At 36.2% G+C, this 23,770-nt stretch overlaps 1 protein-coding gene across 1 annotated transcript in view; it reads left to right on the top strand.

Annotated features, from left to right (window-relative positions):
• The window catches only part of TNNI3K (TNNI3 interacting kinase), a 587,433-nt gene that overhangs the window by 124,849 nt on the left and 438,814 nt on the right, over window positions 1–23,770 (top strand). The window contains exons 6-10 of the mRNA XM_053693350.1: window positions 2,089–2,187; window positions 5,024–5,162; window positions 8,166–8,310; window positions 8,390–8,494; window positions 20,345–20,439. Of these exons, the coding sequence (XP_053549325.1) occupies window positions 2,089–2,187; window positions 5,024–5,162; window positions 8,166–8,310; window positions 8,390–8,494; window positions 20,345–20,439 (583 nt within the window). The remainder of the gene's footprint in view (window positions 1–2,088; window positions 2,188–5,023; window positions 5,163–8,165; window positions 8,311–8,389; window positions 8,495–20,344; window positions 20,440–23,770) is intronic.

Here is a 23,770-nt window from a genome sequence, read left to right as displayed (position 1 = left end):
CTACTATTGCAGTAAGTAGTAATAATGCATGATAAGAGAAAAGCTTTCCTGAGTTCCCTGTCTTACTCAGGTCTGAGGTAAAAGTAATATTGATTTATAGATGGCATTTACATACAGAGTAGGGATAGAAGGCCAGAAAGGGATATGAGGACAAAGACTTTGAGTCTAAGAGCCCCATTTATCCAAAACTCGCCAGCATAGATAAAGCTCATGCAAACCTTTTTTTTTTATTTTAAGTATATTGTTATTTACAATACAAGGATACATTTATAATAAAGTTATGTTCATTATTTCCCACTATTTATACTACTACGCTTATGTCCATTTTTATGCCATTTTGTTTTTTTACATACCTGCTTGCATGTGTTATGAAATCCTCATAATTTTAGGATGTCAGGTATACTTGTGTATGTATATGTGTTTATTTGTGTGTGTGTGTACATAGGTATGAGTGTGTGTAGGTATGATATACACACCCACACATTAAATGGGCGGAGTCATCTGAGGGGCGGGGCTAGTGCTCCCCCATCTTCAAAAGTCACCAGCCGCCACTGGGTGGGGGGACTACAAAACATGTCACTAGCACCTAAAATAGTGTTTATTTATTCTATATTGGTGGTAACGCTCAAGTGAGCATTTAAAGCCCGCCCCGTCTCTTGCTCGACCAATTGCGTGAGAGAAGGGACTGTCAATCACTTGGAGAGAGTGAGCACTTCAGTAATTTCTCCTTGCAACCTCAGCGGTGGCGTAGAGTGTAAGAAGCAGAGGTCTAATGAGTGCTGCTTCTTACATTGCAGGAAGCAGGCTTGCATATGCGAACCTGCCCCGCAAGGACTCCGGAGCAACTTACGCTGCTTAGTACATGGAGCGCATAGAAGGGCTTTGTTTCCCTTAATTTACTTTTAAAAAATATTAATAAAAGTTAAAGGGACCCTGAACCCAAATTTTTTCTTTCATGATTCGGATAGAACATGCAATTTTAAGCAACTTTCAAATTTACTCCTATTATCATTTTTTCTTTGTTCTCTTGCTATCTTTTTTGAAAAAGAAAAAAAAGAAGGCATCTAAGCTTTTTTTTTTTTATTTAGCACTCTAGACAGCACTTTCTTATTGGTGGATCAATGTATCCACCACTCAGCAAGGACAACCCAGGTTGTTCACCAAAAATGGCCCGGCATCTAAACTTACATTCTTGCATTTCAAATAAAGATACCAAGATAATGAAGAAAATTTGATAATAGGAGTAAATTAGAAAGTTGCTTAAAATTGCATGCTCTATCTGAATCACGAAAGAAACAATTTGGGTTCAGTGTCCCTTTAAATGTTGTTCTAATTTGTAAAGTAGAATGCGTGCTAAAACCTCTTACTTGTCCTTTTTCTTTTGGTATAAAATACCCCTGACACTCATAGAAGAGCTGTTTCTCTTTTAATGAACACAGAACTACAACATTAAAATCCACCTAGTCCACTGGTTTTCAAACCTTTCCTCAGACCTCCGTAACAGGCCACGTTTTGAGGATATCGGAACTAGAGCACAGGTGAAATAATCAGCCGTTTAGTAAACATGGTTATTTTACCGCTCTCATCCAAGGTAGTCCAGAAAACCTGGCCTGTTGGGGAGGCCTGACGACAGGTTTGAAAAACCAGTGACCTAGAGGTTTAAAAGGACACTTTACTCACATTGTTGTATCATTTAAGTGAACAAAATAATAGCCTCAGTTGCGTATTTTCTGCTAAGGTTTATTAGCTGTCAGACACAAATGCTTATGGTCAGTAAAATTATTATTAAGAGAAAATACCTAACTATCATCCAATGTGCATTAGCATAAACTACCTATCGGCCAATGAACATTAGCAGGAAGTATACTACTAATACTCTGCTTTTAGTTTCAAGGTCAATTTAAACAGTTTATACCTCACAATAATTTTAGGACAACAAAAAAAAATATCATGTATATATTCAGCTCTTTCATATGAATGATAGACAATATTTAGTACAGCATCCCTTTAAAGAATATAACAGTATATGTTTACAGTTGCCCTATTTTTATATAATAATTATAACAATAGTAACTTGTTTTTCTTTAGGCTGTTGACATTTTACTGCAACATGGAGCGTATGTCAATGTTCAAGATGCTGTATTCTTTACGCCTTTACATATTGCAGCTTACAATGGCCATGAACAGGTAAGTTAGCGAGCGTGAAAGTGCGCTAAAAGTGTGCTATATACTGCATGCAGAATATCCTGAGACAGCTTTTCATTCTGCACTCAAAACATTTCTGCTATCTTGCCACTTATCCAACTCCATTTTATAATCCCTCCATTTAACATTGACAGATTTCTTCAGTACTTAAATAGATGCATGTTTATTGGGAAAAAAACACAAAAACAACAGAGTATGTTTTGGTGTCTACCTAATTATGGGGTTGATCCCAATCTTGGATTTGATCATTGCGGCATTTTAGGGGCATCAAATCAACTTTTCGATGTTGACACATATTATAATCAGCCATTTTTGCAATATGATTACAAAACTCATCATTGTGATATATTAAAATAACTAAACTGGTTCTCGCTTGACTAGGCGCTTTCTTCGCCTCTCTTGCCTTGTCTAAAACCACTTTTTTGACAAACTCATGCACTACCTGAGCAGTAGTCTCACCCCTGCTCCCCACTCCCCCTATAACTTAAAGGGACAGTAAACACCAGAATTTTTGTTGTTTAAAAAGGTAGATAATCCCTTTATTATCCATTCCCCAATTTTGCATAACCAACACAGTTATAATAATACACTTTTTACCTCTGTGATTACCTTGTATCTATGGCTCTGCAAACTGCCCCCTTATTTCAGTTCTTTTGACTGACTTGCATTTTTAGCCAATCAGTGCTTGCTCTTAGGAGCTTCACATGCCTGAGCTCAATGTTATCTATATGAAACACATGAACTAACACCCTCTAGTGGTGAAAAACTGTCAAAATGCATTCAGATTAGAGGTGGCCTTCAAGGTCTAAGAAATTAGGATATATACCTCCTAGATTTAGCTTTCAACTAAGAATACCAAGAGAACAAAGCAAAATTGGTAATAAAAGTAAATTGGAAAGTTGTTTAAAATTACATGCCCTATTTAAATCATGAAAGTTTTTTTTTTTACTTGACTGTCCCTTTAAGGTCCTATTCTTCCACTCTACACTCCATTCCCCATTACAACAAGGAAGCTGGTTAGTCAGCATTCTCACTCAGAGCTCCTCAACTGTGGAATAACCTCCTAGAAGCCAAAAATCTTCCAGCAACCTGAAATCCTTGAAAAGAAAAATCTCTATGTTGTATTAAAAAAAAATTCAAAATCATTTGTATTTTTAAAAATTATATTATTTGTTAAAATATTGAAAAAATAAGGGAAAATTCTAAAGTCCAAAAAGAACTGGGCGTCACCATATTGCAACTTAGGTTACCTTTTCTGCTGTAGCCAATTAGGAATGGGTATAAATGGCTTACTAGAGTGTGCAACCAATGACTGAGTGGAATATAGCTGTGTCTGAACTTTCATGTTTAAATTAAATTGTAAAGCCCACAATATTCCGAATTAAATAATAGGAAAGGAGAATAAAATAAATAATGAAAGTATATTGCAAAGTTGTTTTACTACATGTAATTAAACAATTTATATTAATATTTTGTGGTGTTTAATGTCCCTTTAAGAATATTCAGATATGCCATTCAAATATAATAATCTAACATTTATTCTGATAGTGTAAGTCTATGAGAATCAACTTTCAAATGTTTAATTTTGCTATCGTGTATGTTTCCTTGAATTCAGTGTAACATTTGAAATAGGCAAATGTAACATTAAAAATATTTGTTCTACCTTTTGAATAAAAAAATGGTTTTGTGGCTGTAGCTTCTTAAACAGGTTGCAGGGATAATACATCTAATCATAGTTCAGATTTGATTAACTATAAAGAATCTTCTAAAATGAAACCTTACCTGTTAATTTATTTACATGTTGTGCATTGTAATGCTAAGCAAAGTATTTGAATTATGAGGATATTTAGGGCTACATTATTGTGCGCCGACAAACTGACAAATTTGCCCGTTTGAGGGCATGCGATAATTAACCAGCCATTACAAGTGGCTGGTTATAGCTTCCACAAGCTATGGTTAATTTTCTAAAAGTGCCCCAAATGCCCTCAAAATATAAAAATATAAAAGTAGCATTTTTTTTTAATAAAACCAACTGCACTAGGCAGTTTTGGGGCTTTAAAGTTGGTGGGTGTGGGGTGTTAGAAAAAAAAAAACGGCACTGAAAAATGTCTTTACTTTGCGGTCTATAGGAATTGTGTGTTCCCAGTAAATATATATGTACAGTATATCAGCATATACAGGTACATATATATTTATATTTGCTGCCCATCGCTGCATGACTTCCCCCCTTCCCTGCGCTTTAATTCTGATGCTGTCTCTGATGGCATCAAAACGAGCCTATGGAAGCACGATCTTGTGAGTGCAATGCTTCCCAGCTGCGCAAACATGAGCTGGCGTTCGCATTGCTGTTAACTTGTAATACCAGCGCACATTAGCATGTGCTGGTATTACAAAGTGGAGTGCTAATATTACTTTCTTAAAAGCAATATTTAGCGCTACATTTAAAATCGAGCCAATTATGTTGTTATTGCAAAAAAGTTTTAAGATCACTATTCTAAAATACCCTTAAAGGGATAGAAAGGTCGAAATTGAAATGTTCACGGGTGCATTTGAATATGAAATATACTTCCATTACCAAAAATGCTTCTAGTAAAACCTATTGCTGTTTTTCTGCAGCATACGCAGACAGCCATTGCTGTCTTTTTTTTCAGCTTTGCAATCTCCTTTCATTGATGTGTTTTTTTAGAAATATTTGACAAGCTTTTAAAAGGATTCTAGCTTAATTTTACAATCTAAATAGCCTGATGTGTACAAAGTCATTGAAGGTCATATTCTTTTATTCCGTGCTTCACATAACTGTTGCTATTTGATCATTTAGATCACACGCCTCCTTCTGAAATTTGGTGCCGATGTTAACATGAGTGGAGAAGTTGGTGACAGACCCCTGCATCTCGCCTCTGCCAAAGGCTTTTTGAACATCACAAAATTATTGTTGGAAGATGGAAGCAAAGCTGATGGTAAATATCACTTCAATTACTTTTTGTGACTATCATGAGCATAATCTTTTAGCAATGACAGATCAAGCATATTATCTGCATATTATCTTGTGCAATTTGTTCTGTCACCGTGATATTTATTCTAATTTTGTATACAACATAAAACATCTCTCCATCTACCAAATATTACTTGTTTAAATTTTCTGTAATATTAGCTGCAGCTTTATTGCCGCAGGAGCTGTAATGTGCTTTACTGAGGTTATAGCAACAAAAACTACTGTGCATTTAAAGGAGCAGATTTTGATATATATATACAGTATTTATTTAATAAATCTATGTTTTTATAAAACTCCCCATAATGGGCCAAATTGAGATTGGAGTGCTAACAGCTACACGCGAGAGAAAAGGGATTTGCAGGCATCAGGTTTTTTTTGCTCATATTACAAGATGAAAGTAAATGCGATCGCTTGAGCGCTATTTTAGTTAACGCTCATCGGGATAACGTGTCCTCAAAGCTCTGGTTAACTGTTTTGCAAAACAAAAAAGGTGTCACAAAACACATCAAAAATACATTACAAAGTAAAGTTAATCTCGTAATAACACCATGTAATGAAATTTTTTTTTTTTTAAATTGCACATAAAAGTTATAAGAGCTCACAAATATGAGGTCTCAGATGTTAGAAACAAAGGCAGGTAAAGGGCTTTAACATAGAGATAATTATTTATATATATATATATACATGTATATATTTAAATATATATATATATATATATATATATATATATATATATATATATATATATATATATATATATATGTGTGTGTTTATATGTGTGTACTAGGGATAGGCGAATGTGCTAAAAATGTAATTTGTCTGGTAGAACAAATAGTCCTTTGGACATTCGTTTTTGACAATTGAATGTTGATATGAATGAAAATCCATTAAAATTCTTTAATCAAATATTATTTCCAGTTTTTGAAAGTTACTTTCATTTTGGAATGTTCTGAATTGGATCGAATATCCACATTCAAAATTTCAAATGTAACATTCAATTTAACAAATACTATTCAGAAGTTCAGTAGTTCATGTGGTAGGGAATTCAATTTGAATGTTTCTAATTTGAATATTGCATACTTTGAATATTACAGTTAAAGAGAGCATTAGAAATACTATTACAAGTATATTGCATTTTTTAAATTCAAATATTGCATATTTTGAAAAGAATTAGAAAATTTTTAATTAATATTACAATTAAAGAAAACATTAGAAATACTATTACATTAAAACAAATGTTAGAATGTTGTACAAAGATTAGAAATTCAAAATGAATGCACAAATGTGTTAGAATTCTTTTGATTTTTCTGAATGTTGCAAAACATTCGCCCATCCCTAATGTTTATATGTGTATATATGTATTTACAGACATATATGTATATACATGTGTTTTTATGTGTTTATATGTATAAATATGTATGTTCACATATATACACATGTATACAATTATATAGACATATATTTAAACTTTTGAGCCTTCCCAGTCAAATACCTTGAAACATGCAACATCATCTTTATTCATTTTCAATGAGTTTTAATGTGTTTTGAATAGAAATACTTGAAATTCCTATGGTCTGTTATTTTTATTTAAAAAAATACATATATATATATATATATATATATATATATATATATATATATATATATATATACACACACACACAACAGCAATTTAAAATATGGGGAGGCGAAAAGTAAGTTTAAAATCCTCCACTAGAAGTAAAAAAGTGAGTCATTGTGAACCTAATTTGCATATCTCACCCAGAATCCTTTGGTGCATTGGAAACAGTGTAATCAGAGAGTTTCTGTGGTAAAAGCAAGTCTTCTGACATGTCTAGATTTGTAAATGGTTTACACAATAAGTTATTTTCTCTCTCTCTCTCTCTCTCTCTCTCTCTCTCTCTCTCTCTCTCTCTCTCTCTCTCTCTCTCTCTCTCTCTCTCTCTCTCTCTCTCTCTCTCTCTCTCTCTCTCTCTCTCTCTCTCTCTCTCTCTCTCTCTATATATATATATATATATATATATATATACACACACACATATATATATATATTAAAATAAAATATTTTTTTGTGAAGAACATAGGAATTAAAAGTATTTCTAACTTACTTCAGGTTTAGCTCAATTGGAATATTGCAGTAACTGAACGGTAACTGTAATAACGGTAACGGTGTAAAAGTAATAGCGCATTCCATAGAAGTCTATGGGGAGAAGATAACAAAGTCATGGTATCTGAAATCCTGAAGATATTATACATTGGTCTTTCATTGTAATATGCATGCTAACCCAGTCACAATACATTTTTAGTTTGAGCGCAGTTATTGCACAGATTAAAAAGTTATTTAGCGTACCACTTGTAATCTGGCCTTAAGTGGGCAGAACCCTAAGGGCCGGATTATAAGTGGAGCAGTATTTAATGCTCCAGCTCGAGTGTTAACTTCTCTAGAAGTAAGTTTTTTGGGCGTGTTGGGTTGCGCTCAAGTTACAAGTTCAAAGGAAATTGTTTTCGCTCACGCGTTAACCTGACGAGAGTAAAAAGCCGAACTTACAATATCACGCCTGATTATTCCCCCATAGGAGTCAATGGAGCAAAAAAGTGTGTGGGGGGGATCACATATTCTCAAGTGCTATAACCCGACATGAAAATATGAATATTTCACATTCCATTGTTCTTCACATAGCAGAATATATTCCATGTATTAATAAATACATATTTCTATATATATATATATGATGCTATTTTGATACAATATATATCTATATCTATATACACATGATTATATATAGGTATAGATATATACAGATATGTATAGGAATACATAGAACATATTCTGCTATGTGCAGAATACTAGACCATGAAATATGTACAGTAAATACATATATATTTATGTGTTATCAGTTACAGTAATATGTAAGCATTCTATTCATTCAGGTTCTTCATAACATTCTTTATAATAATACCTTTGTAGTGAACGCTCAGGATAATGAAGACCATGTCCCACTTCATTTCTGCTCACGTTTTGGACATCATGAAATTGTGAAGTTTCTTCTACAAAGTAATGTTGACGTTCAGCCTCATGTTGTCAATATTTATGGGGATACACCTCTGCACCTGTAAGTTTTAGGTGATGGCAGATTGTGGTCACTAAATATACAGATAATCTTATCTTTATCTTTACTATTTTATCAACAGTGCTTGTTATAATGGGAAATCAGAAGTTGTAAGAGAACTAATCCAGTTGTCAGGCACAGAAAGCTTGACCAAAGAAAACATTTTCAGTGAAACAGCCTTTCACAGGTAAAACAGTGTTCTCTTTACACAGTGAAGGGGATGGGCGTGATATAAGTTAGACAAGCGTTAAATATTTTTGATTAATTTTGTATTTTCCTACATTAAACCATTCTTAAAATGTGCTATTTAAATGTATTCTATGCTTCATATAAAACATTGTTTCTCAACCGCGGTCCTCAAGTTCCCCCAACAAGCCAGGGTTTCATTATAGCTGAACCAGTGGACAGGTGCAATAATCAGCTGATGGGTGAGAGCGGGTTAGTAACCATGGTTACCGACCAGCTGATTTTCTTTCATGTAATTAGCAAGAGTCCATGAGCTAGTGACGTATGGGATATACATTCCTACCAGGAGGGGCAAAGTTTCCCAAACCTCAAAATGCCTATAAATACACCCCTCACCACACCCACAATTCAGTTTTACAAACTTTGCCTCCGATGGAGGTGGTGAAGTAAGTTTGTGCTAGATTCTACGTTGATATGCGCTCCGCAGCAAGTTGGAGCCCGGTTTTCCTCTCAGCGTGCAGTGAATGTCAGAGGGATGTGAGGAGAGTATTGCCTATTTGAATGCAGTGATCTCCTTCTACGGGGTCTATTTCATAGGTTCTCTGTTATCGGTCGTAGAGATTTATCTCTTACCTCCCTTTTCAGATCGACGATATACTCTCATATATACCATTACCTCTACTGATTCTCGTTTCAGTACTGGTTTGGCTTTCTACAAACATGTAGATGAGTGTCCTGGGGTAAGTAAATCTTATTTTCTGTGACACTCTAAGCTATGGTTGGGCACTTTGTTTATAAAGTTCTAAATATATGTATTCAAACATTTATTTGCCTTGACTCAGAATGTTCAACTTTCCTTATTTTTCAGACAGTCAGTTTCATATTTGGGATTATGCATTTGAATTATTCATTTTTTCTTACCTTCAAAAATTTGACTCTTTTTTCCCTGTGGGCTGTTAGGCTCGCGGGGGCTGAAAATGCTTCATTTTATTGCGCCATTCTTGGCGCAGACTTTTTTGGCGCAAAAATTCTTTTCCGTTTCCGGCGTCATACGTGTCACCGGAAGTTGCGTCATTTTTTGACGTTATTTTGCGCCAAAAATGTCGACGTTCCGAATGTGGCGTCATTTTGGCGCCAAAAGCATTTAGGCGCCAAATAATGTGGATTTGGCGCTAAAAAATATGGGCGTCGCTTTTGTCTCCACATTATTTAAGTCTCATTTTTTATTGCTTCTGGTTGCTAGAAGCTTGTTCTTGGCATTTTTTCCCATTCCTGAAACTGTCATATAAGGAATTTGATCTATTTTGCTTTATATATTGTTTTTTCTCTTACATATTGCAAGATGTCTCACGTTGCATCTGAGTCAGAAGATACTACAGGAAAATCGCTGTCTAGTGCTGGATCTACCAAAGCTAAGTGTATCTGCTGTAAACTTTTGGTAGCTATTCCTCCGGCTGTTGTTTGTATTAATTGTCATGACAAACTTGTTAATGCAGATAATATTTCCTTTAGTAATGTACCATTGTCTGTTGCAGTTCCTTCAACATCTAAGGTGCAGAATGTTCCTGATAACATAAGAGATTTTGTTTCTGAATCCATCAAGAAGGCTATGTCTGTTATTTCTCCTTCTAGTAAACGTAAAAAATCTTTTAAAACTTCTCTCCCTACAGATGAATTTTTAAATGAACATCATCATTCTGATTCTGATGACTCTTCTGGTTCAGAGGATTCTGTTTCAGAGATTGATGCTGATAAATCCTCATATTTATTTAAAATGGAATTTATTCGTTCTTTACTTAAGAAGTATTAATTGCTTTAGAAATAGAGGATTCTGGTCCTCTTGATACTAATTCTAAACGTTTAGATAAGGTATTTAAATCTCCTGTGGTTATTCCAGAAGTTTTTCCTGTTCCTAATGCTATTTCTGCAGTAATTTCCAAAGAATGGGATAAATTGGGTAATTCATTTACTCCTTCTAAACGTTTTAAGCAATTATATCCTGTACCGTCTGACAGGTTAGAATTTTGGGACAAAATCCCTAAAGTTGATGGGGCTATTTCTACCCTTGCTAAACGTACTACCATTCCTACGTCAGATGGTACTTCGTTTAAAGATCCTTTAGATAGGAAAATTGAATCCTTTCTAAGAAAAGCTTATCTGTGTTCAGGTAATCTTCTTAGGCCTGCTATATCATTAGCTGATGTTGCTGCAGCTTCAACTTTTTGGTTGGAAACTTTAGCGCAACAAGTAGCAAATCATGATTCTCATGATATTATTATTCTTCTTCAGCATGCTAATAATTTTATTTGTGATGCCATTTTTGATATTATTAGAGTTGATGTCAGGTTTATGTCTCTAGCTATTTTAGCTAGAAGAGCTTTATGGCTTAAGACTTGGAATGCTGATATGGCTTCTAAATCAACTCTACTTTCCATTTCTTTCCAGGGTAACAAATTATTTGGTTCTCAGTTGGATTCTATTATCTCAACTGTTACTGGTGGGAAAGGAACTTTTTTACCACAGGATAAAAAATCTAAAGGTAAAAACAGGGCTAATAATCGTTTTCGTTCCTTTCGTTTCAACAAAGAACAAAAGCCTGATCCTTCGTCCTCAGGAGCAGTTTCAGTTTGGAAACCATCTCCAGTCTGGAATAAATCCAAGCCTGCTAGAAAGGCAAAGCCTGCTTCTAAGTCCACATGAAGGTGCGGCCCTCATTCCAGCTCAGCTGGTAGGGGGCAGATTACGTTTTTTCAAAGAAATTTGGATCAATTCTGTTCACAATCTTTGGATTCAGAACATTGTTTCAGAAGGGTACATAATTGGTTTCAAGATGAGACCTCCTGCAAAGAGATTTTTTCTTTCCCGTGTCCCAGTAAACCCAGTGAAAGCTCAAGCATTTCTGAATTGTGTTTCAGATCTAGAGTTGGCTGGAGTAATTATGCCAGTTCCAGTTCCGGAACAGGGGATGGGGTTTTATTCAAATCTCTTCATTGTACCAAAGAAGGAGAACTCCTTCAGACCAGTTCTGGATCTAAAAATATTGAATCATTATGTAAGGATACCAACGTTCAAGATGGTAACTGTAAGGACTATCTTGCCCTTTGTTCAGCAAGGGAATTATATGTCCACAATAGATTTACAGGATGCATATCTGCATATTCCGATTCATCCAGATCACTATCAGTTCCTGAGATTCTCTTTTCTGGACAAGCATTACCAGTTTGTGGCTCTACCGTTTGGCCTAGCTACAGCTCCAAGAATTTTTTCAAAGGTTCTCGGTGCCCTTCTGTCTGTAATCAGAGAACAGGGTATTGTGGTATTTCCTTATTTGGACGATATCTTGGTACTTGCTCAGTCTTTACATTTAGCCGAATCTCATACGAATCGACTTGCGTTGTTTCTTCAAGATCATGGTTGGAGGATCAATTTACCAAAAAGTTCTTTGATTCCTCAGACAAGGGTAACCTTTCTGGGTTTCCAGATAGATTCAGTGTCCATGACTCTGTCTTTAACAGACAAGAGACGTCTAAAATTGATTGCAGCTTGTCGAAACCTTCAGTCACAATCATTCCCTTCGGTAGCCTTATGCATGGAAATTCTAGGTCTTATGACTGCTGCATCGGACGCGATCCCCTTTGCTCGTTTTCACATGCGACCTCTTCAGCTCTGTATGCTGAATCAATGGTGCAAGGATTACACAAAGATATATCAATTAATATCTTTAAAACCGATTGTTCGACACTCTCTAACGTGGTGGACAGATCACCATCGTTTAATTCAGGGGGCTTCTTTTGTGCTTCCGACCTGGACTGTAATTTCAACAGATGCAAGTCTCACAGGTTGGGGAGCTGTGTGGGGATCTCTGACGGCACAAGGAGTTTGGGAATCTCAGGAGGTGAGATTACCGATCAATATTTTGGAACTCCGTGCAATTTTCAGAGCTCTTCAGTTTTGGCCTCTTCTGAAGAGAGAATCGTTCATTTGTTTTCAGACAGACAATGTCACAACTGTGGCATACATCAATCATCAAGGAGGGACTCACAGTCCTCTGGCTATGAAAGAAGTATCTCGAATTTTGGTTTGGGCGGAATCCAGCTCCTGTATAATTTCTGCGGTTCATATCCCAGGTATAGACAATTGGGAAGCGGATTATCTCAGTCGCCAAACGTTGCATCCGGGCGAATGGTCTCTTCACCCAATTTCTTCAAATTGTTCAAATGTGGGAACTTCCAGAAATAGATCTGATGGCGTCTCATCTAAACAAGAGACTTCCCAGGTATCTGTCCAGATCCCGGGATCCTCAGGCGGAGGCAGTGGATGCATTATCACTTCCTTGGAAGTATCATCCTGCCTATATCTTTCCGCCTCTAGTTCTTCTTCCAAGAGTAATCTCCAAGATTCTGAAGGAATGCTCGTTTGTTCTGCTGGTAGCTCAGGCATGGCCTCACAGGTTTTGGTATGCGGATCTTGTCCGGATGGCCTCTTGCCAACCGTGGACTCTTCCGTTAAGACCAGACCTTCTGTCTCAAGGTCCTTTTTTCCATCAGGATCTCAAATCCTTAAATTTAAAGGTATGGAGATTGAACGCTTGATTCTTAGTCAAAGAGGTTTCTCTGACTCTGTGATTAATACTATGTTACAGGCTCGTAAATCTGTATCTAGAGAGATATATTATAGAGTCTGGAAGACTTATATTTCTTGGTGTCTTTCTCATCATTTTTCTTGGCATTCTTTTAGAATACCGAGAATATTACAGTTTCTTCAGGATGGTTTAGATAAGGGTTTGTCCGCAAGTTCCTTGAAAGGACAAATCTCTGCTCTTTCTGTTCTTTTTCACAGAAAGATTGCTATTCTTCCTGATATTCATTGTTTTGTACAAGCTTTGGTTCGTATAAAACCTGTCATTAAGTCAATTTCTCCTCCTTGGAGTTTGAATTTGGTTCTGGGGGCTCTTCAAGCTCCTCCATTTGAACCTATGCATTCATTGGACATTAAATTACTTTCTTGGAAAGTTTTGTTCCTTTTGGCCATCTCTTCTGCCAGAAGAGTTTCTGAATTATCTGCTCTTTCTTGTGAGTCTCCTTTTCTGATTTTTCATCAGGATAAGGCGGTGTTGCGAACTTCTTTTGAATTTTTACCTAAAGTTGTGAATTCCAACAACATTAGTAGAGAAATTGTGGTTCCTTCATTATGTCCTAATCCTAAGAATTCTAAGGAGAAATCGTTGCATTCTTTGGATGTTGTTAGAGCTTTGAAATATTATGTTGAAGCTACTAAATCTTTCCGAAAGACTTCTAGTCTATTTTTCATCTTTTCCGGTTCTAGAAAAGGCCAGAAAGCTTCTGCCATTTCTTTGGCATCTTGGTTGAAATCTTTAATTCATCTTGCCTATGTTGAGTCGGGTAAAACTCCGCCTCAAAGGATTACAGCTCATTCTACTAGGTCAGTTTCTACTTCCTGGGCGTTTAGGAATGAAGCTTCGGTTGATCAGATTTGCAAAGCAGCAACTTGGTCCTCTTTGCATACTTTTACTAAATTCTACCATTTTGATGTATTTTCTTCTTCTGAAGCAGTTTTTGGTAGAAAAGTACTTCAGGCAGCGGTTTCAGTTTGAATCTTCTGCTTATGTTTTTTCATTAAACTTTATTTTGGGTGTGGATTATTTTCAGCAGGAATTGGCTGTCTTTATTTTATCCCTCCCTCTCTAGTGACTCTTGTGTGGAAAGATCCACATCTTGGGTAATCATTATCCCATACGTCACTAGCTCATGGACTCTTGCTAATTACATGAAAGAAAACATAATTTATGTAAGAACTTACCTGATAAATTCATTTCTTTCATATTAGCAAGAGTCCATGAGGCCCGCCCTTTTTTGTGGTGGTTATGATTTTTTTGTATAAAGCACAATTATTCCAATTCCTTATTTTATATGCTTTCGCACTTTTTTATCACCCCACTTCTTGGCTATTCGTTAAACTGAATTGTGGGTGTGGTGAGGGGTGTATTTATAGGCATTTTGAGGTTTGGGAAACTTTGCCCCTCCTGGTAGGAATGTATATCCCATACGTCACTAGCTCATGGACTCTTGCTAATATGAAAGAAATGAATTTATCAGGTAAGTTCTTACATAAATTATGTTATTTCACCTGTGCTCTAGTTCAGCTATAATGAAAACCTGGACTGTTGGGGGAAATTGAGGACCATGTTTGAAAAACACTGATATAAAATACTAAGGGCTAGATTACAAGTGGCGCCGTACATATTTTTTTTCTTGCGTAAGCGAAAACATCGCTTGGATTTTTGTTTTTGCGCTTGCTGGGTTGCTTTCATCTTAAAAGTTCCCCAAAAAATTATTTTGCACTAGTGTAATATATATATATATTGCCCTTTGCAGTCAAACACCTTGCCATATGCCATATATATATTTTTTAATATTTAGATGAATATATTTTTTTTAGATATTGTCTATATGAGTCTAACTGTTATTTTAAATGTTTTTAACACACTACCCTCTATGCGAGGTTGGCAGTCCTGCTAACCAGATGAGTGTAAAATGTGACTGTACTTGCACGATCGCATTTACTTTCAAGTTGTTTCAACTTGTAATGCGAGTACTATTTCTGTTGCATGCAAAAAGACGATGGACAAGATTACATATGCGTCGTCGCCCGCAAAAGCCGGCGACACCGTTTTTTTTTGGTTTCACATTATGGTATCACATATACAGCGCCGCATATAAATGCAACACGTGTATTTCACCCGTCGGCCGCATAAGTCCTTGCTCTGAATATGTGATACCGATTTGCGTCACGGTTCTATGTTAGCTTTTGGGAGTAGAAATTGCGGCCGATGGGTGAAATATACGTGGCACATATATTTCACCCATCGGCCGCAATTTTTACTCCCATAAGCTAACATAGAACTGCGTCGCAAATCGGTATCACATATTCAGCGCAAGGACTTACGCGGTGAAAATTAAGATATTTTACTCTATTTTCACCTTGCCACACATAGGCAGACACTATGCCTGAAAATATTAACTAACACCTAACGCATGCGCAATATCTATCTACCTCCTGAAAATAACTAACACCTAATGCATGCACAATATCTACCTGTCAACCACAATAACTAATATACTATATTAACGCCTAATCCGCCAACCCCCAGATCGCAAAACATCTAATTAACCTATGAACCCTTAAATCGCCATCACCCCACAACGCAATATACCTTAATAAACTATTAACCCCTAATCCACCATTCATCCATATTGCAAAGAACCTATTAAAACTATTAACCCCTAAACTGCCAACCCCACCAACACAATAAACTTAATTAACCTATTAACCCCTAATCCACCAAACCCACACAACGCAATAATCCGATTAAAACTATTAACCCCTAAGCCGCCAAATCCACACAACGCAATAACTATTTAAATTACTATGCCCCCTAACCTAACACCTCCTAAGCTAACACCCCCTAAATTAATCCAATTACCTAAATAAAAAATAAAAAGTTACAATTAAAATAAAAAAGCTAACATTACTTAAAAATAAAAAAATATATAATTAAATTATTCTAAGATTACAAAAAATAAAAAAATCTAACATTACAGAAAATAATAAACAAAATTATCCAAAATAAAAAAATTAAACCTAATCCCTATGAAAATAAAAAAGCCCCCAAAAATAAAAACACCCCCTAATCTAATGCTAAACTACCAATAGCCCTTAAAAGGACCTTTTGTAGGGCATTACCCTAAATTAAAAAAAATACTAATTCCCCCCCTCTAACAGTAAACTCCCCAAATAAAAAAAACTAACACTAAAATAACCTAAACTACCCATTAAGGGGCATTTGTATGGGCATTGCCCTTAAAAAGGCATTCAGCTCTTTTAAGAGTGCCCATTAAAACCCTAATCTAAAAAAAAAAAACTCCCCAAAAATTTAAAAAACACCTAACTCTAACCCCCAGATAGGTACTCATGGTTCCTGAAGTCCGGCACTGAAGTCTTCTTCCAAGCGGCGACCTCTTCTATCTTCATTCAGGACCGTGGAACTGAAGACCGATGACCGCGGAATTGAAGACCGGTGACTGCGGAGCCATGGAGCATGGAGATCCTTTTCGTACGATCACCGCCGCACACTGAGGATTGATTTCAAGGTACACATTTAAATATGATGTCCCTTGAATTCCTATTGGCTGATTTGATTCTAAAAATTCAAATCAGCCAATAGGATTTTAGTAGCTCTCATCCTATTGGCTGATTTGAATTTGAAGAATCAAATCAGCCAATAGGAATGCAAGGGACACCATATTTAATTGCGTACCTTAAATTCACTATTCAGTGTACGGCGGTGATCGTACGAAGAGGATTCTCCATGTTCCATGGTTCCGCGGTTGCTGGTCTTCAGTTCTGCGGTCGCCAGTCTTCAGTTCTACGGTCCTGGATGAAGATAGAAGAGGTCCCCGCTTGGAAGAAGTCGTTGACCCCTTGTAAGAAGAGTTCACCTCCTAGAACAGGACCTTCTCCGCTGGACTTCAGGAATGTTGAGTACCAATTTGGAGAGTTAGAGTTAGGCTTTTTTTAATTTTTTTGGAGTTTTTTTTTTTTAGATTAGGGTTTTAATGGGCACTCTTAAAAGAGCTGAATGCCCTTTTAAGGATAGTAAAAGAGCTCAATGCCCTTTTATAAAAAAAAAAAATACAATACTAGGTTTTTCGCAAGAAAAGATATACAAATAATGTCTTAGCATGGAATACATTGCAACGATGTATATGAAAGACAAAATGAATTCTGAGTTATAAACCTCTGAAACCTCCATTTTAGAGTTATAAATGCTTTTATGAGTTACTAATGAGCCGGCCACTTTTGGGCCTCTTGATATTAGAAACACTGGTTAGGCATGTTAGTCAAACTGAAGACCCCATTGGGTCTAATGACACTTATTAAATAGGTAAGTAGGGATATATGGTGATAGTAATAATCTGAGAGAAATTAACAGCGGGTAAACACCGCTTGGTATTTTAGAATAGGTGAAACTAGTATATGTAAAGTTGTCGATATTGTAAAGTATCATATAATGACACTGATGTGGGGCGGAGGGGTTCAAATTAAAGCGAAACCTCAGTGTCTACAAGTTTCAGGTGATGATGATATAACAGGCCACTTTTGGGCCCATTTTTAGTATTTATACACTTGAGCTAAACATATCTGCTGATTTCCTCTGTAAAGTATATTGTCTAACTAAAAACTAGATACTAGCAGGTCATATGAATTTCCTCTAATATTACAGCTGAATGGGGCTCTCATCTGGAAATGTTTCAAAGGTACTACAAGTGAGCTCTATCCTCAATAAGAATTAAATGTGTATTGCTGACAACCATTCTGAATTGTAGGCACTCTGGCTTAGGTATATTTCGATCATAGTGCAAGTGCACTTCCGTGTTTAGTTTATGCTGTAATTTGATTGGCCCATGTATACGCTTGCCAATATAGGAAGTGATTGGAAGTTTGTTGAAATCAAGCTCTTTGTCCCCTTTGGGGTGAATTTACAGATGTTGAACAATTCAGAATGGTTGTCAGCAATACACATTTAATTCGGTGCAACCACAAACAACAAAATACACTTTCCATTCTCTGGTAAAAAGGAAACTAACCAACTATGTACATAAAGGTAGGATCTGGCTATATAAGCCTGTTAGGGACCTTTTTAAAAGATAAGAGTTCCGTCTAATAATAAAAGCAAATAAGAATGACTAGATCCACTCAGCGATCGTTTGTTGAAATCAAGCTCTTTGTCCCCTTTGGGGTGAATTTTCAGATGTTGAATAACTGTATAAAACATTTATGATAATGTTGATACAATGTAACATAAGCTGAAATTATCATTCATTGTTTTAAAATAATATAAAATTAAGTGATATTTTAACAATGAAATGTATTTAACGGTCATATAACCTTTTGATGGAAATGGTTCTATGCCTTGCTGGATAACAGTTGTTTTTTATGTATATATATACACAAGATAGGTACAATGGAATATATGTACTTTTATGACTCGCGCCACACAGATGCGGCCCACTGCTGACCCATTGCTGACTCCGTTGACAGGGCTTGAGTTGGCCACTAGAGTTATAGAAAGTGAGCGCCTTCCGGTAGACAAAACCGCCACTTCTCCCAGCTCTAGATTAGGTGCTAGGGCTATGAGTGCCTAAGGGAAGATCGGTTGAGGCCGGTGTTGGTCCTCGTGGTATGGAGATCTAAGTGGCAAACTGTAGCGGCACTGCGGATCAAAATAGCTGAGTTTGATCAAGTTAGCTCTGCGTTGCTGCTATTCTCTTTTCACAGCTTTGTACAACAAATGATACCGGCAAATAACTTGAATTAGTTAGACTGCTATGGAGCTACTGAAGTGTCCCAAGCTGAATGCCCTTTTAAGGGCAATGCCCATACAAATGCCCCTTTAGGGGCAATGGGTAGCTTAGGTTTTATTAGTGTAAGGTTTTTTTTATTTTGGAGGGTTTGGTGAGTGGGGGTTTTACTGTAAGGGGGGACTTAGAATTTTTTTTAAATGCAAAAGAGCTGTTTAACCTTGGGAAATGCCCTACAAAAAGCCCTTTTAAGGGCTATTAGTAGTTTAGCATTTTTTATTTTGGGGGTGCTTTTTTATTTTCGTAGGGATTAGGTTTAATTTTTTAATTTTAGATAATTATGTTTATTATTTTCTGTAATGTTAGATTTTTTTTATTTTTTGTAATCTTAGATTAATTAATTTTTTATTTTTAAGTAATGTTAGCTTTTTTATTTTAATTGTTTGTAACTTAGATTTTTTTTAATTTAGGTAATTTGGGTTAATTTAGGGGGTGTTAGGTTAGGGGTCTTAGTAATTTAATTAGTTATTTGCGTTGTGTGGGTTTAGCGGTTTAGGGGTTGATAGTTTTAATTGGATTATTGCTTTGTGTGGGTTTGGCGGTTTAGGGGTTAATAGTTTTACTCTGATTATTGCGTTGTGTGGGTTTGGCAGATTAGGGGTTAATAGATTTATAAGGTTTGTTGTGATGTGGGTTAATGGCAGATTAGGGGTTAATCGTTTTAATAGGGACTTTGCAATGTGGGTAAATGGCGGATTAGGGGTTAATACTTTTACTAGGTAGATCGTGATGCGGGTGAATGGCAGATTAGGGGTTAATACATTTATTAGGTAGATTGCGATGTATGTAAATGGCGGATTAGGGGTTAATAGTTTAATTAGGCATATTGCGTTGTGGGGGTTGTTGGTTTAGGGGTTAATACATTTATTATTAGTTGTGATGTGGGTTTGATGGCGGATATAGGAATTTTACGTGTCGGGTTTATTTTTGGGAGACGTGTTAGACTTTTACAGGAAATTTGACTTATTTTTTTATTTTCTTAGGCACTGGCAGTTTCTAAAGTGCCGTAAATCACTGGCGACTCCAGAAATTTGTATTTACGCTAATTTCTGGAAATCGCTAGTTTATCCGATTTACGGCACTTTATGAACTGCTGGCGGGGTTTATATAATATGAGGTGAAATTATGTGCGGCGCGGGTTTCATCGCTTGCGCTGAAGCCTGTGGCGTATATGTAATCTCGCCCGATATCGCTTGCAGTGCACCGCTTGTAACCTAGCCCTAAATAGGTAATCATTTTTCTATTAATTGAACTAACGCCAATATAAAGGAGTAATATTTACGGGGGGTATAGTCCCAAAAAAAATAATTTATTCATGCAATTGAACAAAAAATGGTATCGCTATAAATACAAAGAATTTGATTTATCAAAAGTATATATATATATATTTTATTTTTATTTTTTTGCAGTGCTTGCACCTATGGCAAAAATGTGGAGCTTGTAAAATATCTTCTTGATCAAAATGTTTTAAATATAAATCATCAAGGAAGAGATGGGCATACAGGTAAGACATTTAGCCTTCAGATTTGTGTTAATGTTATATATTTTCGTGTACAAACTAAGACCTAGATTACAAGTGGAGCACAAAAATATTAGCGTTATTGTACACCAACAGCTCCCAAGTTTAATCAATAGTCTTTTTATTCTCAAGTGAAAGCCTAGGGCGATAACATCAGAATATCGGATAGCACAGATATGCTAAGCCTCTCACATAATAGACTTTCATTGGGGCATACTGAGAAACTCATTTTGGCTATTGCTCAAATGCTAAGCCAAATATGCGCTAAGGCTTCCAGGCCTTTATATAAATTATATTGAGGTTGGCTTTTAAATTTTAAAATGTTAAGAATGTTATGAGAGCCTTGTTCTAAGTAGTGAAGAAAAAAAAGGATTTGAATGTTTAGCCATACCTTGGATAGTCCTATTCTTGTCTCATGTAAAAATAAAAATAAAATGACTCCACAAAGTTGCCAAACTTTGATTTTGTATTGTAATATATTTTAAAAACACTTACACACTTAGAGACTAAGGGGCCTATTCATTAATGTGCGAGCGGACATGATCCAATACGATCGGAGGGTGTCAATCAACCTGATCGTATTGGATCAGGTTGATTTCTGGCAATGTTTGTCCGCTGCCTCAGAGCAGGCGGACAGGTTATGGAGCAGCGGTCTTTAGACAGCTGCCTCATAGCTTGTGTTTCTGAAGGCTCGCCAGAAACATGTGACTTCAAGCTCAGAGCTTGATAAATATGCCCCTGATTCTATAAAGTTCTCTGGGCTGGTGAGATTCTATAAGAATGCTCGCCAGTCCTTCTATTTTCCAGGTGGAATTACAAAAAAGGATGAAAACAGGGTGTCTTGCTAAGGGGCATATACTGCATTTTCGTATGGGAAAGAGACACATTCATTATAAAAGTGCACAATAAAATTCGTAATTTAAAAATCATACAAAACAAATAATTGAACTATTCACACAAAAAAATATGCAGGAAAAAATTGTATAGTTAAGGTGCATCAAAAATCGTAGCAAAATTGTTCACCAAAAATTAGACATGTGCGGTTCGTTTCGGATTAATTCGGAAATTCGGTAAATTCGGAGATTCGGATCGATTCGGATTTCCGAATTAAAATACTTCCGAATCTACCGAATGAATCCGAAATAGCTGCCGTATCTCCGAATAAATCCGAATTAGCTCGTTAAGATTCGGCATTTCCCCATAGGAAACAATGGGAGTTTCGGCTGAAAAAAAACTAACACCGCAGCCCCATTGTTTCCTATGGGGAAACACTAAATCTGCACCTAACACCCTAACATGTACCCCGAGTCTCTAAACACCCCTAATCTGACACTTATTAACCCCTAATCTGCTGCCTCCGCTATCGCTGACACCTGCATTATTTTATTAACCCCTAATCTGCCGACCGAATATCGCCGCCACCTACATTATAACTATTAACCCCTAATCTGCTGTCCCTAACACCGCCGACCCCTACATTATAGTTATTAACCCCTAATCTGCCCCCCCCAACGTCGCCGCAATCTAACTACAACTATTAACCCCTAATCTGCCGACCCGATATCGCCGCCGCCTACATTATAGCTATTAACCCCTAATCTGCTGTCCCTAACACCGCCGACCCCTACATTATAGTTATTAACCCCTAATCTGCCCCCCCAACGTCGCCGCAATCTAACTACAAGTATTAACCCCTAATCTGCCGACCGCAAATCGCCGCCGCCTACATTATAACTATTAACCCCTAATCTGCTGTCCCTAACACCGCCGACCCCTACATTATAGTTATTAACCCCTAATCTGCCTCCCCCCAACGTCGCCACAATCTAACTACAAGTATTAACCCCTAATCTGCCGACCGCAAATCGCCGCCACTATAATAAATGTATTAACCCCTAAACCGCCGCACTCCCGCCTCGCAAACACTATAATACATTTTATTAACCCCTAATCTGCCCTCCCTAACATCGCCGCCACCTACCTACAATTATTAACCCCTAATCTCCCGCCCCCATCGTCGCCGCTACTATAATAAGGTTATTAACCCCTAAACCTAAATCTAACCCTAACACTAACACCCCCTAACTTAAATATAATTTAAATAAAACGAAATAAGTTTACTATAGTTAAATAAATGAATCCTATTTAAAACTAAAGACTTACCTGTAAAATAAACCCTAATATAGCTACAATATAACTAATAGTTACATTGTAGCTATTTTAGCATTTATTTTTATTTTACAGGCAACTTTGTATTTATTTTAACTAGGTACAATAGTTATTAAATAGTTAATAACTATTTAATAACTACCTAGCTAAAATAAATACAAATTTACCTGTAAAATAAATCCTAACCTAAGTTACAATTACACCTAACACTACACTATCATTAAATTAACTAAATAAATGATTCCTATTTAAAACTAAATACTTACCTGTAAAATAAACCCTAAGATAGCTGCAATATAACTAATAGTTACATTGTAGCTATTTTAGCATTTATATTTATTTTACAGGCAACTTTGTATTTATTTTAACTAGGTACAAAAGCTATTAAATAGTTATTGACTAATTAATAGCTACCTAGTTAAAATAATTACAAAATTACCTGTAAAATAAATCCTAACCTAAGTTACAATTAAACCTAACACTACACTGTCATTAAATAAATTAACTACAAGTACCTACAATTATCTACAATTAAATAAACTAAAGTACAAACCCCCCCCACTAAATTACAAAAAAAAACAAACACTAAATTACAAAAAATAAAAAAATATTACAAGAATTTTAAACTAATTACACCTAATCTAAGCCCCCTAATAAAATAACAAAGCCCCCCAAAATAAAACAAAATGCCCTACCCTATACTAAATTACAAAAGTTAACAGCTCTATTACCTTACCAGCCCTGAACAGGGCCCTTTGCGGGGCATGCCCCAAAGAAAACAGCTCTTTTGCCTGTAAAAAAAAAACACAATCCCCCCCCCACATTACAACCCACCACCCACATACCCCTACTCTAACCCAAACCCCCCTTAAATAAACCTAACACTACCCCCCTGAAGATCTCCCTACCTTGAGTCGTGTTCACCCAGCCGGGACGAAGTCTTCATCCGATGGGGCAGAAGAGGACATCCAGACCGGCAGAAGTCTTCATCCAAGCGGGGCAAGAAGAGGTCTTCCATCCATCATACAAGTACCAAAATACAAACAAACACTAAATTACCAAAAATAATAAAATATTACAATAATTTTAAACTAATTACACCTAATCTAAGCCCCCTACTAGCTATTAATATAGCTTCAATATAACT

The sequence above is a fragment of the Bombina bombina genome, chromosome 10, assembly GCF_027579735.1.
Source record: "Bombina bombina isolate aBomBom1 chromosome 10, aBomBom1.pri, whole genome shotgun sequence".
NCBI lineage: Eukaryota > Metazoa > Chordata > Amphibia > Anura > Bombinatoridae > Bombina > Bombina bombina.
The sequence above is the reverse complement of the archived record's forward strand: the minus strand, read 5'-3'. Positions and strand labels throughout refer to the sequence as shown.